General features: G+C 55.6%; 1 protein-coding gene across 1 annotated transcript in view; it reads left to right on the top strand.

Moving 5' to 3' along the window:
- Window positions 1-18,039, top strand: part of ZBTB7A (zinc finger and BTB domain containing 7A) — a 19,639-nt gene extending 1,600 nt beyond the window's left edge. Inside the window, exons 2-3 of the mRNA XM_012804591.2 lie at window positions 7,371-8,641; window positions 13,298-18,039. Coding sequence (XP_012660045.1) covers window positions 7,386-8,641; window positions 13,298-13,790 — 1,749 coding nt within the window. The 5' untranslated portion in view covers window positions 7,371-7,385 and the 3' untranslated portion in view covers window positions 13,791-18,039. The remainder of the gene's footprint in view (window positions 1-7,370; window positions 8,642-13,297) is intronic.
- Window positions 18,040-18,852: the final 813 nt, after the last annotated feature.

The following is an 18,852-nucleotide window of genomic DNA, read 5'->3' as shown; positions in this document are numbered from 1 at the left end:
ACCGCTTCCTGCCCCCGCCCGGCCCTGACTCAGCCCTGGGTGGGGGGACTAGCTTGGTCCCTCGCTCTGCCCGCGCGGCCGCCTGGTTGCGGCCCGCAAGAGTAGGAAAGCAGGCACTCTGTCTCTCTCCCGCGCCCCCAAAGCGCGTGACCCTATCTCCTCTGGCCTGGACCCCGCTCCTTCCCCTTGACGCCACCACCACGTGCGAACCCTGAGCCCAGGCAGAGGAGGGAGAGAGCTGGTGGGATCCGGTCCCTTCCTTCCCTCACCCTCCCTCTCTCTGGTCGGAGAGCTGGCCCCCTCCCCCAGGCCCGGGCCTGGGAACCCGGCCGGGGGCTGAGCTGGACGAATGCTGGAGCGTTGCACCCCCCCACGGCCCAGGCCTTTGCAGGTTCTAGGAGGTACTGCCCGGGCGGGCAGCCTGGCTCGCGGGGGCTCTGGTGGGCCGCAGCAGGAAGGTGCTGTCCAACCAGTCCTGGGCACCTAGTCGGCGCCCACTAAATGTTGGCGGAATGCAGCCAGGAGTTGGCAGAGAGGCAAGGGGGAGGCAGGCAACTCCTGTCTTCCCCTAGCCAGACGGCGGAAGTGAGAGAGGTGTTAGTGCCCCTGCCCCCAGCGGCGCCCACCTGGCTCACCCATGGGTGGCAGGCCGGTTTGCTCCCCCCCCAACTCCTCGCCAGCTGCCTCCAGAGAGGGCTTCCAGGATTCCGTGTCAGTCCCCCCCGCCCCAGAACAAGACCAGGGCGTAACCCTGAGTGTGCCGCTCCCACTCTGGGGGGGGGGGTGCCCACTACTGGCCTATCACTTCCTATTGGTAGAGCTGGTCCCAGGAGGACAGGCCTTGCTGCCACCCTAGCTGAGGGCTTTTGGCAAGGCATATTCCCCCCACCACCAAGGTCCACCCCTTGTGGGGCCCCTAGAGCACCTATGGCTGGGCTCGGGGCTCTGTTTACTGCCAGCCATCGCTGTGGAGACGGAGCCTGGGGGAGGAGGGGCAGGTTGTTGGAAAAGCAAAGCCTAATGAAGGAAAGAGGAGCCAACGGGGACACTGAAATTTTAATTCGTGGGTCACTCTTGGGGGGGGGGTACTTATTCAGTTCTGATTGGCTGCGTGATGGCCAGTCAGCAGAAGCCTTCAGTCAGCTGGAGGGAGCTGAGGGGTCCTTTACTTTGTGTGGGAGACAGGCCTGGCAGAGGTTCTTGGGTGATAGCAAGTCCGTGGTGGTTTGGTGTTTTTTTTTTTTCTTTTCCTTGAGCCCCTGTGACCCATGTTTGGATCCACCTGGCGGCAGCCACTGTCACTATTAGAGGAAACAGGCCTGGAGGGGAGGTTAGAACCTGAGCCTTGAAAACTCCAGGGGTCAGAGTGTGCCCCAGAGTTGGTGGCATGGCTGGGGCAGGGAAGACTGAGGTGCAGGGGATGTAGAGAGTGGTCTAAGGTCACCCCACTGTGGCCCTGCTTCCCTGTGTAAACCTGTCTGGTGTCCCCTGTCTTTGGGAAGGGCTGGAGGTTAGCAGTGAAGCCACCACTGCAGCCACCTGTCTATGAATGGAGTGTGACTGAGGCTTATTCAGCCCTTTTTTCAAAGATGACATTGAGGCTCAGAGAGGGCCAGTAAGGCTCTCAAGGTCACACAGCATGAACCACACAGTCCTCCCTTCCAGTCTCACTGGGCTAACACTTTAGACTGTGAGGGTACAGGCCCCTTTTTAATCTGTCCACCTATGATTCCACACCTTGACAGCTTGGGCCCTCAGAGGTGGGCAGGGCTCTGTATTTTACGAGTCATTGTACCAGAGGAGACCAAGGTCAAGAGTCAGGGCCAACCCCTCTGCAATGGAGATGGCCTGAGGAAGCCTTTGAGGCGTGGGGGCTGGCCCATTTGAACCCTGGCTTCATGCCGTCTGAGTGTGACCTATACAGTGGGGTGGCAGGGTTGCCCTAGTGGTGCCTGCAGGTTTACCTGTGCCATCTCTTTTCTTCTCTCTTGTGGAGGAAGCTCTCAGGACAGCTCAAGGTATGGCAGAGATCCACTTGCATGCTGGGCGTGGGTTACCAACCACCTGAGACACTCGGCACCCCCACCTGTCATCTGGTGCTGTAGGCACCTGCTGGACCATAAACTACCCTGCAATAGCCCTGGGCAGCAGGGACCAGAGGAACAAGCTTGGGTAGGGGTGAGTGTGCTCCAATCTCAGGCCTACTCAGGTCCACCTGAGGTCCACTCAGGGCAGTCACTTCCTCTCTGCCAACCTTGGTTTTCCCATTACAATGGGGGAGATTATCTTCAGCCCAGAAGTGTCATCTTGGGAGTTTTACTTCGTGATTCTCTGGGAACATTTGTTGGGTGGCTGCTGTGCACAGTAGCAGGACCTTGGGGGAGCCTCTCCTGTATCACAAGGCACTCCAAGGGGGTGTGAGAATAAGTCATCTTCAGTACTGTGGGCCCCAGGGCGGGGGATTTTACCCTCTGCTGGTCCCTGGGGGCTATGTGCCTGGTAATGGGGAGAAGGAACCCCTGGGACTGGTAATTCTGTAGGAGGGAGCCAGATGGTCTTTGTCCAACTTCTAGCTCTGCAGTGTAACCTTGAGCAAGTTGCTTTCCCCTTCTGAGCCTGTTGCCCATCTGCAGAATGGGGTGCTGACTAGAGACCCTGCCTTTCAGAGCCATGAGGATGGATGATGTCTAAGGTTCTCTGTGATAACAACCAGGGTCAGCCTCTCCCCAGCCCCCGAGCCCCAAAGCACAGAAGGTGCCCTGCTGAAGGTCTGGCATTTGCAGGAAGTGTGGCCAAGCCACCGGCCCCTCCATCTGTCCCCCCAGCAGGCTATGAACGGCCACTCTGTGGAAGTGTCCCCACCTACGCCTTTCTGGTTTGACTGGAAAACAAGGCCTCAGCCTACCACCTATTAGGATGTGTGTGATGAGTAGAATCTACCCACATTCTGGAGGTACAGGATCCTGGGGCCCCATAGGCCGAGTGTCCCTCTGGGCGCCCAGGCTGCACCTTCCATCTGCTCAGACTAGGGTGGGGTGAGTATAGGTGACAAGGGAAAGGAGAGAGAGGTCTGGAGGCAGAGTCGTACCTCTCAGGCCACCCACATTGCTCCTAGGCATCTTAGTGCAGCCCAGGCTGAAGGCAGAGTAGACAGAGATGGGATTCTGTGGGGTCTGGCCTTGCTTACCTCCAGTGACAGGAAGCTCATTCCTTCCATTGCCATTATAGATGGCTCTAGCTTCTTGAAGCTTCCTCTTGGAACCCAGCCTTGGTCTGGAGTCTGGGCTTCCTGGCCCAGGGTGGCACTGAGAACATGGGAATAGGGTGGGCCGCCTCCTCACCCAGTGGGAACCCCATGGCTGCCTCATCTCTGACCCCACCTCACTCTATGCACACTTTTCCCACTGGGCTCTGTAACCTCCTGTCTCTGGCCCTTTAAGCCCCGGGCAGGAAGCCCCTCCCCATTTAGGGCAATAAATGGACATGTAAAATGGCTGAGGGCCTGTGTGCTGTTGTGTGGCCTGGAGGGAGGCCTGCCTAGGGCAGGGGGCAGGCTGGCAGCAGGCAGCCATCCTGGGTCGTTGGTGCCCCAAACCTAGGGCTGGGGACCGGGCCAGGCTGGGATTGGCACCAAGTCAGGGTGGGGTAACCCATCAAGACCAACCTTGCAACACAGGCCGCCAGGCTGGGAGGGGGTGGGGCCACCGGGCGAGGGCCCAGCAGCCGCACCTGCATGCCAGGCTTGCTGTGTGACCTTGAGCCAGCTGCCCACCCTCTCTGGGCCTGGTCTTCCATTCCAGCTCTCCCCTCAGACACTATTGTCCACTGCCTTAGCACACAGTAGGTGAAGATGAGCCTTAATCCCTGGAGTAATGTTCAGTAGTGAAGTTCAAAAAACCCTTCACCCCAGTCCACAAGAGGGATGGTGGCCCTTTAGGGACTAGCTTTGGCACATAGTAGGTTCTTGGGCAAAGTTTGCTGAATGGATGTGAAAGGAACCTGTCCTTGTGCTTCCTGGTCATAGGGGAGCTGTTTTTTTGCTGTCTAAACTCCTGCTCCAGGAAGGGCTCTGAGAGGCACTGCCTCTTGCCCAAGGTCACACAGCTCTAAGCTGTGGAGACAGGGACTCAAGAGCTGCCCTGCACTGCACAGCACACAGTAGGTATAATAGGTGCCGCCTTTGGTTTTCTTCTCTGGTCTCCCTGGGTAGAGGAGTGAGTGGGGGTCCTGAACCCCTCATTAAGCGGCCCACTGCCCCCAGAAGTGTCCCTTAGGGAGGCAGTGGGTAGTAACCTGCTCAGCCCCTTTGCCAGCTATCCCTTCTCTTTCCTGAGGAACCCAGGTGGAGAGGCCAGGCCCTAACTCTCACCTTGCTTGTGACCTTGGTAAGGCCCCCAGCTCTGGTTCACTTCTTTTGAGTTGCCCACCTGCCAGCCTTTGTTCCTGCTGTTCTCCTCGATCTTCTCCTCTGCTGTGATCTTTGGGTTCTGCCTAGGTGACGCTGCTGTGTGAGCCATATCAGGGTGCTTCTGCACTTGCTGCACATCCCTGGGGAGTGGCAGAAGCTCAGGTCAGAGGGCATGAGTCCTGACCTGGCCACCGATTTCCTATGTAATCTTGGCTAGGCCTTGTCCCCTCTTTGAGTCTTTGGGTGAAATAAAGGCACCAAGTTAGTTCCTCAAAGTTGTAGAGCACAGGGAGTGCTAAATTAAGGCCTTAGAAAGAAACTACGGCTTGTGACCCTAGGTTAGATGGGAGGTCGGACTGCTCAGTTCCTTGGTATTAGGTGTGCTTGTAGGCAGTTGGGTGCAGCCAGATGTCATCGTAGGTTGCTCCCTTGTTCCCTTTGACCCTACTGTGTGCTATCCTGGAGAGGGCTGGGCTTAGGGGCCCAGGAGGGGCCCTGGGGAGGAGGTACCCTACCTTCAGCCCAGGAGGGGCCTGCCAGGGCCTGCCCCTTGGCTGCCTAGTCAGCACCCAGCGGCCCGGAAATCCCACAGAGGCAAGTGTGGAGGATGGGCCATGATGAAAGGTGGGGCCCTGGGTGGGTGTGGGCCTGAGCTCATGGGACCCTGGCTGGCGGGGGTGGGGACCTGGCTGGTGTGGTATGGGGACTGAGGCTTCCTGGAAGAGGAGGGGAATAAAACCACTACCACCATGCACGGGGGCACCCATTGTGCGTCAGGCGCACAGTGGGTCTTCAGCACGCAGGTGCTTTTTGTTGCTAGGACTTAATGACACCTGAAGGTGATCTGGTAGAGGCCCTCTCAACTCAAAGGCAGGGTCGACTTCAGCCCTTTCCTTTGGGGGAGGCCCTTGAGAGAGAGAAGCCTGGTAGAGGTGGTGGCTGAGGGTGTGGCTGGCAGGTGGCTTGTGTTTCTGTAGAGAAAGGGTGTGGATCTTGGGTCTACAGAGTGAGTTTAGTTCCCGGGGTGAGGGGACGGAAGTGAGTAGGGGGATACCCCTGGGAGTCAGCCCAGGTGGGTACTTTTGGCCAGGACAGTAGCCCTTTCTGGGCCTCAGTGTTCTTATCTGTAAAATAGGAAGCCATGTCCTCTGATAGGGGATTTGCCTGGCTGACAAGGGCAGAGAATCATACCCTCGGACCCAGCCAGCATCCACAGGCCCCACCATGGCCTCCAGCCTGGTATTTCATGCTTAAAATAGGTTGGGCAGCCCTGGCCTATGATCCTGGCATTGGCTGGGAAGCCAGGGGTGCAGAGTAGCCATAGGAAGGCTGAGTCACCTGTACCATCTTGGGGAGACCCCTCTAAGCTATTCAGGAGGACCCGAGGTCACCCAACGGGAGACTAGCAGAGCAGGGCAGGGAGGCCATCTGGGGTATTGGTGCCCTGGGTCAGAGGTCCCCTACCTCCTGTGCTGGGGGGTGGGCTGAGAGAGGGCAGGGCATGTCTGATCCGGAGCCCCATCTGCCCATATGCTCCCCATAGCCTGGGGCCAGACGGCAGATGGTAGCAGGGGGTGGCTGCCACCAAAGGGGGCTCCTCTGAGGTTCCATGGGGCTGGGCCTCAGATGGGGTCCCCCCTCTCTGCTCCTAGCAGCCACATCTGACCCCCCACCCCCCCGCACCCAGGGGGAGCTAAGCAGCTGGTGCCTGGGCCCCATTGCGGGAAGGAGGGCGGGTAAGTGGGGCTACGGGGCCCACAGCACAAAGGCTTCTGTGTCAGCGCCAGGGCCTGGACCCCGCTCTGAGGGCCTGCCCTGGCCTTGGGTCCAACTGTGCCTGCCTGGGTCATAGCAGGTCTGGGGTGCAGGGGCAAGAAAGTCTCAAGGCCCAGAAAGGCCCAGCTCAGGACCTTGTCCAGGGGCGCCGGCTTGAGAGCTGGCCGGCTAGCCCTAAGGAATTCAGCTTATGCTGGGTGGCTCAGGGCAGCCAGGGGCTCCCAGGAGAGGGTGGAGGGGTGGAGACAGAGCCAGAGGGTTGCACAAGCATCCGAGTGGGTGGATGACTCATAGTAGAGGGAAAAGCAGAAAAGGGGGGCTGAGAGAGAGGGATAGGACAGACAGCCCCCTGGGGCCCTGCTCCTCCTGATACCTCTGCCCATTTGACAGATGGGGAGACTGAGGCCCAGAGAGCATCAGGGCCTTGTAGACTGGATAGTGCTGCCAGGGAGGATTAGAGTTGGGAGAGTGCCAGGTGAGGGTGTCAGCCAGGTCATTACCTGGTGTCCCTGTTACTCACTGCTGGGGCCGAGCCCCGTGCCAGGGGCTCCACAGGGCAGGAAGGGGTTCAACCCGTGGAGTCACCAGTACTGGCCCTACAGGGCACACCCGCAGTACCCTTGATCCTGGCCTAGCTATAGCACTGGGTCCCTGAGTCTGGGCCTTGCCCATTCTTGCTGACTCAAAGCTCCCTGGAGTAAGCTGGGCCTAGCCAGGAGGCAGGAGTGGGGTTCTGGCTCTCAAGTCACAGGTTCCTGGGTCTGAGTTCAGGTGCTGCCCATGTACCTAGTGAGGCTAAGACACAGTGAGAAGTAGGAGTTTTGGGAATGCCATTGCGTTGCCTCTGTGTTTGGCAAAAGCTTAGATTGATAGATGAATGACTGACCATGGCATGGTTTTTAAGCACTTAAACTGTGTGCTCCTGCAATATCAATTAGACCCTTTGATAGTCATTTTGTGGGGCTGTCTGGCAGAGGAGTGTCAGTGTGCCTGTGTCTCTTGAACACCTGATGTGGGCGAGTAGCCTCACTTTGATGAGCGAGGACATCTGACCCTCCTAGGACACAGCTGGGGAAACAGGCTTGGGGGGCAGGGTGGGGCAGTGTTCTCAAGGGTCTCAAGCCCAAGTTGATGGGCGCCAGGGGCATCCCCATTCACTAGTGCCCTTTTTTCTCCTGCACTGCAGGTCTCGGCGCAGAAGATGGCTGGCGGCGTGGATGGCCCCATCGGGATCCCATTCCCGGACCATAGCAGTGACATCCTGAGTGGGCTAAATGAGCAGCGGACGCAGGGCCTGCTCTGTGATGTGGTGATCCTAGTGGAGGGGCGTGAGTTCCCCACACACCGCTCTGTGCTGGCAGCCTGCAGCCAGTACTTTAAGAAGCTGTTCACGTCAGGGGCCGTGGTTGACCAGCAGAACGTGTATGAGATTGACTTTGTCAGTGCAGAGGCGCTCACTGCACTCATGGACTTTGCCTACACAGCCACGCTCACAGTCAGCACGGCCAATGTGGGTGACATCCTCAGTGCCGCCCGCCTGCTGGAGATCCCTGCCGTCAGCCATGTCTGCGCTGACCTCCTAGACCGGCAGATCCTGGCTGCTGATGCAGGTGCTGATGCTGGGCAGCTGGACCTCGTAGATCAGATTGATCAGCGCAACCTCCTCCGCGCCAAGGAGTACCTCGAGTTCTTCCAGACCAACCCCATGAACAGCTTGCCCCCTGCAGCTGCTGCCAACTTCCCGTGGTCTGCCTTTGGTGCATCGGATGATGACCTGGATGCTACAAAGGAAGCCGTGGCAGCTGCTGTGGCTGCAGTGGCAGCTGGCGACTGCAATGGGTTGGACTTCTATGGGCCGGGCCCCCCAGCCGAGCGACCCCCAACAGGGGATGGGGATGAGGGTGACAGCAACCCAGGCCTATGGCCGGAACGGGACGAGGACACCCCTGCTGGGGGTCTCTTTCCGCCACCAGCGGCCCCACCGGCCACCACGCAGAATGGCCACTATGGCCGGGGCGGGGAGGAGGAGGCAGCCTCACTGTCAGAGGCGGCCCCAGAACCGGGCGACTCACCAGGCTTTCTGTCAGGAGCAGCAGAGGGTGAGGATGGGGACGGGCCTGACGTGGATGGGCTGGCTGCCAGCGCACTGCTTCAGCAGATGATGTCATCAGTGAGCCGGGCAGGGGCCACGGCAACGGGGGACAGCGATGAGGAGTCACGGGCAGATGACAAGGGCGTCATGGACTACTACCTGAAGTACTTCAGCGGTGCCCATGATGGTGATGTCTATCCAGCCTGGTCGCCAAAGGTGGAGAAGAAGATCCGCGCCAAGGCCTTCCAGAAGTGCCCCATCTGTGAGAAGGTCATCCAGGGCGCCGGCAAGCTGCCACGCCACATCCGGACCCACACAGGCGAGAAGCCGTATGAATGCAACATCTGCAAAGTCCGCTTCACCAGGTGAGCTGCTAGCGCCGTGTCAAGGGTGGAGGTGGGGTTCTGGGGTCCCCAGCCCAAACTCAGCCACACATGGTCCCTTCCCTTCTGCACTAAATGCACACAACACTTCCCCAACCAACCCTGTGCCTGTTGAGAACAATATGGACCAGTGGGTGGACGTCCCAGTGGGCCACAGGCAAGGAATAAGACAACCACTTGTAGTGCATAAAGGTTGCTAGACAGGGACATGCCACAGGAGGCTGACAGGATAGACACAGGAGTCACTTTTCTTCCTGTGGTGGCTTGGTTCTTTGGCACTGAAGGAGATTTTTCTTTCTTTTTCTTCCTTTGAGAGAGGGTGACAGTTCCTTAGGGAGGGAAAACTCTGCTTGTTGAATTGCTTTTAAATCTTTGGTGAGCCTAGGTAATTTGCTTTGATTCAGCCAACATTTATTAAGCACCTGCTGGGTGCCAGGCCTTCCTAGGCTGTGGGCTGGGAGCTGGGGATGCTGCATTGGTGACACAGGCTTCACAGAGAGGGAGCTGCATGGGAAAAGGGTGTTCTGGGCAAAGGGAATAGCCAGTGCAAAGGCCCTAAGGAGTTCATCTTAGTGGATCACTGAGGCCTGTGGGTACTGCAGGGCTTGGGCCCTGAACAGCAGGAGTTCAAGACCTGGCTAGGGCAGTTTGTGATTCTGTCCCAGGAGTCTGGGGGTGGTTGGCTGGGTCTTGTGGATCTAGGGCGGGCCAGAATGATGGCAGCGGGGGGCTGACCAGGCTGGTGAGTCAGCATTACCCCTGCCCCCCTCCCCCACCCAACTTGGGGTTCCCCTAGCCACGCCCACCAAGGCTGAAGAAAGGGGCCATTGTCCCAGCTTCCCGGCCCTGCCCCATGGGGACAGGAACTGGGACTGACCCCCTCCCTAGCACCTCTGGCCCCCTCCCTAGCAGGCCAGGAGAGGAAGGTGCAGCTGGGCTCTGTTGCACACAGGCGTGCCAGGCATGGGGCAAAGGGCATTGGCTAGGAGGCAGGCAGCCCTTTGGAGAGACTAGGGTGGTGGAGGTCTGGTAGGGGTAGGTCCCTCCAAGCATGGGTTCCAAGGTAGGAGCAGATCCTGCCCTCTGAGCCTGGGAAGGATAGTATAGTGGGGGGCCCAGGGAGCCAAGATCTGGAAAGGGGACCATGCTAGGCAAAAGTATCTGCTCTACCCTTGCTTCCATAGGGGCTGGGGCACTGGTCTTCCTGACTGTAGGCCAGAGGCTCAGTTTCATTCTGACTTGGAGTACCTTGGCTATCCCCACCTAGCCCAAGACCAGTCCCGTCTGCCTGACAGGGAAACTGAGGCTCAGAGAGATAGAGGTACTCAGCAAGGGTTCTTTCCCCACATACCCATCTGCTTCCTCTTGCCCCCTGCCTAGAGCCCCAGACCCCCCACCCCAGGGAATCAGCCCCCTCCCACCCAAGGCCTGGGAGCCCAGGGGCCCCTCTGAGTCACAGCAGAGTGTTGAGTAAGCGGGGGCTGTGGCAGCCAGGCCTATAATTACCCAGGCTGGGGCTCGGGGTGATGAAACTGGGGCTACCTCCTCCCCCATCCCACCTCTGCATGGCCCCCTGGCCTGCTATGCAACCCTAAGCAAGTCACTTCCTTTTTCTGAACCTCTCAGTCTCTTTAGCCAGAAAAATGTAGTGCTCCTTTCCCCTCCATGACCTGGTATTATACCAGATCTGGGCAGGACACTTGATAGACCATGCTAGTGGGCTTTGGAGGAGGCAAGGGGAAAGAATCAGAGATCTGGATGCTGGCAATAGACAGGTAGTGAAAAGTTCATTGCAGCTCAAGTGGGACAACAAGGCTAGAGAGGGACAACAAGGCTGGGGAGGGGGGAGGAGGCTGGTTGCAAAAGACAAGGCGTTGGACCATGGGGGAATAGAGCCAAAGAAAGGTTAGAGTAAGTAGGGACACCAGCTCTGTGAGTGATGCCAGAGGAGAAGCCAGGTCTTTGAAAGTTGGGAGAGGTGGAGGGGTATTCAAGGTTGGGGTTTGAGGGATGAATAGGAGTTTGCCAGTGCTTGCACTAGAGAAGCTTTCAGTCTGCTGAATGTGAGAAGGAAGAAACCCAGAAGTGGCTGGGATGAGGTGTGCAAGGAGCAAGTCAGACTCTGGCCAGGGCTCCTTAGATCTAGATCTCCCTTTTGCCCTCTAGATTCCAGGAAGGACTCTGTCCCCAGCAGTGTGGAACAGCACCATGCAATAAAAATACCTTACAAGCCACCTATGTAATTTTAAATTATCTGATAATGATATTAAGAAAAAGTCAAGGCTTAGCGCCTGTGGCTCAAGTGGCTAAGGCGCCAGCCACATACACCTAAGGTAGCGGGTTCGAATCCAGCCCAGGCCCGCCAAACAACAATGATGGCTGCAACCAAAAAAATAGCCGGGCATTGTGGTGGGCGCCTGTGGTCCCAGCTACTTGGGAGGCTGAGGCAGGAGACTCGCTTGAGCCCAGGAGTTGGAGATTGCTGTGAACAGTGAAGCCATGGCACTCTACCCAGGGGGACAGCTTGAGGCTCTGTCTCAAAAAAAAAAAGAAAAAGTCAAAAGAGGCCGGGCACGGTGGCTCATGCCTATGATCCTAGCACTCTGGGAGGCCAAGGTGGGAGGGTTGCTTGAGCTCAGGAGTCGGAGACCAGCCTAAGCAAGAGCAAGACCTCATCTCTACAAAAAATAATAGAAAAATTAGCTGGGCATTGTGGTGGGTACCTGTATTCCCAGCCACTGAGGAGACTGAGGCAGGAGGATTACTTGAGTCCAGGAGTTTGAGGTTGCTGTGAGGTAGGCCAATGCCCCACACTTTGGCTTGGGCAACAGACCAAGACTCAGAAAAAAAGAAATGAAAAGAGGCTTAGTGCCTGTAGCTCAGTAGCTAGGGCACCAGCCACATACTGGAGATAGCGGGTTCCAACCCAGCCCGGGCATGCCAAACAACAATGACAACTACAACCAAAAACAAACAAAAAAAATAGTGGGCATCATGGTGGGGTGCCTGTAGTTGCAGCTAATTGGGAGGCTGAGGCAAGAGAATTGCTTAAGGCCAAGAGTTTGATATTGCTGTGAGCTATGATGGCATGGCACTCTACCGAGGGTGACAAAGTGAGACTCTGTCTTAAAAAAAAAAAAAAAAGTGAAAAAGTCAAAGAGAGCTGGTTAAAGTTAACGTTAACCACATGTTCTATAACCCAGTAGACCCATTTATTGTAGTATGTAATCAATATGCAGAATTTCAAATGTATTATTTTATATTACTTTCTGCATAACAAGTCTTCAAAATCTGGGGTGCCCTGTGTACTTACCACATACTTCAGCTCGGATTAGCTACTTTTCTTTTCTTTTTTTTTTTTTTTTTTGAGACAGAGTCTCATTTTATCGCCCTTGGTAGAGTGCTATGGCATCACACAGCTCACAGCAACCTCCAACTCCTGGGCTTAGGCGATTCTCTTGCCTCAGCCTCCCGAGTAGCTGGGACTATAAGGTGCCCGCCACAACACCCAGCTGTTTTTTTGTTGCAGTTTGGCCAGGGCTGGGTTTGAACCCACCACCCTCAGTATATGGGGCCAGTGCCCTACCAGCTGAGCCACAGGCGCTGCCCTCAGACTAGCTACTTTTCAAAGGCTCAAGAGCTGCCTGTGGCTGATAGGATGAGAACTGGATTTGTAGGGCTAAAGCCTTCAGATTGAGCAGTGTCCTCACTGTTCCCTGTGGAGTGAGATGGGAAGGGAGGGGTCCTTGTGTCACACCTAGCACTTGCCATCTTGGAGCTCACAGTCCAGTCTGGGAAATAGATGAGAAACATGGAAACCAAGACATGGATGAAAGTCAAATGGTGATGGCACCAGGGACTGGGCATTAGGGTCCAGGAGGGTCAGAAGGAGGAGATAACATTTGAGCCCAGCTTTGACTGTCAAAATTTGAAAGGAACAAATGCTCCTGGCAAAGAGACTAGCAAATGCAAAGGCCCCAAGGCAGGCACATTGGGGTGACAGCTAGAGGGCCAGAGTTGTTGGGGTCTGGTTGATGTAGGGTGGGGATTCAGTTACTACGGTGACCAACTGCCCCAGTTTGTCTGCGACTGAGGGGTTTCCTGGGATGCAGGACTCTCAGTGCTAAAACCAGCACAGTTGGTCACCCTATCTGTCACCAAACACCCCAGCAACCACCAGCTTCAAGAGGGCAGGGATGTTTGCCTGCCTCGTTCCCTGTGGTATTTTCAGCACCTGGAACAGGGCCTGGCCCCAGCGGGCATTCAGTGAGTATTTGCAGTGGGAATGACGGCCACAGCCACTCTTGGCCACTCACTGGCCTCATCCTACCTCTGTAGCAGAAGGCCACTGTCTTCTTCCACCTATGGTAGGGAGAGGGGTTCAGAGAGATATATTGTTTACTTAACTCCACATAGCACACAAGTCCTCTTGAGACTCAGAACATTGAAATGCACCCATTGTTTTGCTGGGGACCGTTCCTGGCCCGGGGCACTAGGACCTCAGGTGGATGGTCTGCTTTCTAAAACGGTGGTCCAGGAGCCTGCTGTGTTGGCCTGGGTCCCCAGGCTCCCAGGCAGAGACCAGGAGGCTTTTTTACCACCACCCACTGACCGTCCCCTGCCCCTGCCCATCCACAGGCAGGACAAGCTCAAAGTACACATGAGGAAGCACACTGGCGAGAAGCCGTACCTGTGCCAGCAGTGCGGTGCCGCCTTCGCGCACAACTACGACCTGAAGAACCACATGCGCGTGCACACGGGCCTGCGCCCCTACCAGTGCGACAGCTGCTGCAAGACCTTCGTCCGCTCTGACCACCTGCACAGACACCTCAAGAAAGACGGCTGCAATGGCGTACCCTCGCGCCGCGGCCGCAAGCCCCGCGTTCGGGGTGGGGGACCTGACCCCAGCCCAGGGGCCACCGTACCACCCGGTGCCCCTGCCCCTCCCAGCTCCCCTGATGCCCGGCGCAACGGCCAGGAGAAGCACTTTAAGGACGAGGACGAGGACGAGGATGCGGCCAGCCCTGATGGCTTGAGCCGGTTGAATGTAGCGGGCGCTGGTGGTGGAGGTGATGGTGGAGGGGGCCCTGGGGCCGCCACCGACGGTAACTTCACAGCCGGACTCGCCTAGAAACCAAAAAGAGAAAACAGAAACCCGAGAGAGAGACAGAGAGACAGACAGAGAGAAAGAGAAAAATCACCCACCACCCCCCCAAAAACACAAAAAAAGAAAATCTATCTATATACAGATATCTATATCTATATATATATATACAGATATATATATATGAAGCGTCACAGAACCTAGGTAGCGCTTTCCTCAGATCTCCCTCCTTCCTGATGTCTCCTCCCTCCACGGGGCCTCCCCCTCACCCTCCCACCACATAACCCCCGTCGCTGGGTTTTGGGTCTTGGTTTGGGGTTTTTGTGGGACACAAGGATTCCAAGCATCCCCAGCCACGGGGTGCCCGGTGTAGGGTCTGGGGCCCTATCCGAGGCCCTGGGCTGGGGTGAGGGTGAACTTGGGGGGCTGAGGGGTGCTGGGGAACAGGGTGGGCTTTTATTCCCCACCCTTTGCTAGTTTCTAGGAGTCTTTCAGATAAGACCTTAAATGATTTCTGTCTGCTCTGAGTGGACATTAAAATGGACCCCTGGCCCCCACCCTCCTTCCTCAGGGCACTTACTAAGGGGGGGTCTCCCTTTGATCTCCCCAGCAGCCTCCCCATCCACCACCCTGCCTGCGGCCCCCACCCTATATCTCCAGGCCACTGAGACACAAATCTATTTATTTCCAGGCCTGGAGAAAGGGGACAGGACTGTGGGTCAAGGCTAGGGGGCACCAGGATGGCCCAGGTGGCTCCTGCCGCCTCCTTTCACGGCACTTACAACTGGTGGGACCTCCAGGGGCTACCCCTCGGGGCGCCGCCTGCCCAAACCCCCCCATTTAGAGATTCACAACTTTTGTCTCTGCCCTCTCCCTGGAGCCCCCCCTCCCAACTTTTTAAAGCACTTTTTAGATTATTTTTTCTCTTTTTCTCCTTAAAAACAAAATTTATATATAGAGATATATATATATATAAAGTATACTTTTCCTCAGAGGAGCAGACAGCTGCATAGAATGAATAGCGTCCAGGTCAGATGGACACTGGGCCTGTTGGTGGCAGGGAAGACAGAGAGAAAAAGAGAGAGTCCACAGTTCCAATGTCACAAAAGCAATAAAACAAAACAAAACGATTTTACAAAATGAAAGAAAAACAAACAGGCAACAAACCACATTAGAAGTCTTGGCACTTTGTAATGGAACGGGTACTACACTTTATCTTAATTCTTAATTTAAAAACATGTTTACAAGTTGCAACCAACTTCTATGAAAAGTTGAAAAGACAAAAAAAAAGAGCGAGAGCGAGAGAGCGAGAGAGAGCGAGAGAGCGAGAGCAAGAGAAATTCCTAAAAGTTGATTTATTTTTGTACAAAATAATAAAAAAAAAAACCCACCACAAACGTAGAATCCACTTCTGTTCCCCAAAGGCCAGAAGGGGGCCCAGGAGGAGCCATGGAAGGGACCTGAGAGAGATGCTCTGAGGTGTTTGTTCCACCTATGGAAGTTGGCCTCAGAGGCAGGGTTGTGGGGTTTTGTGTTTGTGCCGTGTCCACCCTTCCACCCCCATCCCCAGTTCTGTCCCCTTTTTCAGTTCTGATGATTTAGAGATGTCTTACTGCCCTTGAGCTATACAAGTGGCTGTCTCTGTCCCCGGGGACCCTCTTCCTTCCTCACTCCCTAGCTCAGGGATGGCCCAAGAGGGGGCTGGCCTTCCAACCAGCCAGAGCACCCTGACCTGCACCCCTAGACCCCCAAGATGGCTGTCCTCCTGCATGGCCACTGAGGAGATGCCATCCTCCACATACCCGCCGCACTGAGGTGGGTGACAGGGGCCCCCCACCTCCAGGGCCTTAGACTCCCCCCCCACTGAGCTTCCCTCTTTTTATTCAAAGGCACTGACTGTAATTCTGGGGGTTCTGGTACCTGCCTCCCCCCAACCTCTGGCTCCCACAAGGCTCAGCATAGACTGAGCCTTAGGCCACGGAGTGGGACTGGGGTTGGGAGATGATGTCACCAGATGCCAGGATGCCCCCTCACCCTGACCCTCCCCTGCATATGCAATGCCTAATGTGGGACCCTGTAAATACCCTGCCAAGACTCCTCACCAGTGCCCTGGGGAGGTGTCATCCTGCTCCTCTGTGACAGCGCCTCTTCTCTGTTCTTTATCTTTCATTTTTAAAGGGAAGCTTTTTAAGAAGGCAATTTTCATATTGTTTCTACAGGATAGGCTTTTTGTTTTCTTCCCTGCCCCTCAACCTGTCAGCTCCCACCCCATACATACCCCAAATGTCTCAGGATCCCTCCTCTGGGGCTGGCCCAGGGCTGGATGGTAGCACACTGGCCTCAGTCATACCCCAATTTGGGAGTACCATCTTGTCTGTGACCAAGCAGGGACACCCCCCTCTCCCCTCCAAAAAAAAAAAAAAAAAACTCCCAGAGAGGTCCCTTGAAGGGGAGCCCTTGTTCCCCCTACCCACACACCTCTCGCAATAAAACCAACTCAAAAATCACAGCTGTCGGTCATCTGGCCAGTGGGGCAACTGGACTTGCAGGGGTGTTGAGTCCTCTGGGACTGGTAGGGGCAAGGGCTGCCACCCAACACCACATGACACTTACACAGACCTCCTCGGGAATTGCACTAAACCCCCGCCCCTAGCTCCCAGCTCAGCTTTGCCCACCCTGCCCGCCTACTCTGCCTTAACCCCTTCCCGTCCTGGGGGCCACAGCATCTGCATGGGCCCAGAGCCGGGACCCCTAGCCCTGCCTTCTCCCGACTGCGCAATCACATACTGTATATAGACGTGGATCGATTTTATTTTTATTCTTTAAATTAAGGTCGTGATAAAGTGTTGCCAAAGATACTGCTGAATTCTCGAGTTTCAGGAAACAAATTATATTTGAGGGGGGTCGTGCTGACTCCATCAGAAAGAACACAGCAGAAAGCTTTTTTGTTTGGTTGTTTGGGGGTTTTTTTGTGTGTTTTCTTCTTTGGGGGGTGTTTTTTTTTAACTGCCTGGTACAAAAAAAAAAGAAAAAAAAAAACAAAGTGAAATTGTTATTTCCATCCTCACGGTGGAGTGTGTGGATGTGTGAATGCATGTGTGAGTGTGGTCCAAGTGTGGGCTCCCAGGGCGGGGGGCTGTGAGGGGGCAGGGCCAGCACCCCCATTAGTGGGGGTCCCCAGCCTGCAGCTCGGGAGAGAGGGGCATCCTAGCTCTAGTTGCTGCTGCTTCCTGCCTCACCACCCCTACCCCACCCTGCCTTTTGAGATTAAGAAAAATTTTTAAAAGGCAAAAAAACTTTAAAAAATTTAAAAAAACTGTAAACCAGTGAATGTAAAATGTTAGACTAGGCCCAGCCTGGCACAGGTTGTGGGGCTGGCTGCGCCCAGCCAGACTCAAGCGGGCAACACCAAAACCTCTGTGCCCTCTTGGAGACCTCTTGCACCGTGTGGCTGTGGAGTCTGGACACCCTGTTATTACAACACTGTCCTCATGTCTCTTTCCAAAGTGAGGGATCTGCAGCAAGAGAAAAGGGATCCCCGGCCACACCTTCTAGAGGATGGGGGTGGCTAGATTTGGGGTGGGTGGGTTCTTTGTACTATTCAGACCTTGGTCTCTGGCAAGGAGCAGCTGCCCTGCATGTGGTGGAACCGGGCAGGGAGGTTGCAGGACCCCCACACCCCCAGGACAGGGAAGAGTCCAGGCAGCTGGAATTGTAGGAGGTGAGATGGACTGAGGAAAAATAGGAAAAAGAAAAAAAAGTTAAAAAAATCAACAACAAAAAAAAGCAAAAATCCTATTTTTTGAAAAAGAAAGATATTTATATTTGCAGTTTTATTTTAAAAAGTTATTTAAGCAGAGGAAGCAGCCTTCCCAGAGGTGGCAGGGGTGGCTGGTGCAGGACGGGTCAGGGGCCTGGTGGCTTGGATGTCCCAGGAGCCATAATCTCAGAGTTCAGACTAGCTCGCACTAAAAGTATAGATTTACATGGGGGGGGGGGAAGCCAGGAGATTCAGGGGGATGAGGAGACCCCTAGTCGGTGGCTGGCGCTGCCTGGAGGCTGTGGACAGGGGGCCCCAATGCCCAGGTGCCTCCTGGCCCACCCCAGGCCCAGAATCAAGGTGCCTTGGACTTTGGGGGGGAGCCAAACCTGGCAAGTGGGGGTGGGATGGGGTGGGGGTGGTGCCCTCAGGGTACAGAGCACAGAGCAGACATTCCAGAGACTGTACTCAAGAGTCTTTATAATAAAGTGTGGGAGTTTAAAAAAAATCAATTGATAAAAAATGCACTTTTGGGGGGTGGGGGGAGAAGCTTTAAAAGTAATAAGACACAAAAAGATAAAAGATGAAAAATCAGAAAAAAATTTTTTCTTGTACATAAAAAAAAACAACAACCACTAAACAAAGCCTGTTACGACCGCCACAGCCTCATTTGCCTGATTTTGATGTTCTTTGTGTTTTGTTTGGGGGAGGCTGGGAAGGAGGGTTTTGGGGTGGGGGGTCCTTCCCCTTCTGGCCCTGAAGAATGAAGATCAGGATCGGAGGCTGCCCTGTTGCTGTGGGTTGAGTTCCTTAGCCATACCACACACCTTTGGGCCTGGACTGGCCAAAACTAGGGTTCCAAGGAGAAAACCCTGAGGGAACTTGGCCCCAACCCTTCCTGCCCAGTCTGGAAAGTCAGTCCTGTCTCTCAGGAGTCCCACTGTTGTGGGACCAGGGCATGGAGACAGTGACCCAGCACCCTGTGGATGGTGGTATATCTGGGAGGTCCCCACAAGGAAGGTGACCCACAGCCTCTGGGCAGGTAGGTGGGCAGCACCAGGAAAGGGCCCAGGGGACAGAGAGAACTGGCTGGGCAAGTTGTGATCACATCATGACCATCGTGACCAGGGCCAGGCCTTGGGCACCTCTGCCTCTATGATGTCCTCCAGACCCTGGGTGGAGAATTCTGGGGGCCAACCATGCCAGGTACCTAGGATATGATCAAGGACTTGGAGCTGGAAACCTCAGCTGGTTGCAGGTCCTACTTCTGGACTGGGGTCAGCAAACATAGTGGATCCCAGGGAGAGCCCCCTCCTGCCTCTTGTCCCC

Source organism: Otolemur garnettii, unplaced genomic scaffold, assembly GCF_000181295.1.
Source record: "Otolemur garnettii isolate 467f Iridium unplaced genomic scaffold, OtoGar3 scaffold00029, whole genome shotgun sequence".
NCBI classification, from domain to species: Eukaryota; Metazoa; Chordata; class Mammalia; order Primates; family Galagidae; genus Otolemur; species Otolemur garnettii.
Note: the sequence above shows the minus strand (reverse complement) of the source record. Positions and strands in the feature narration are given on the sequence as shown.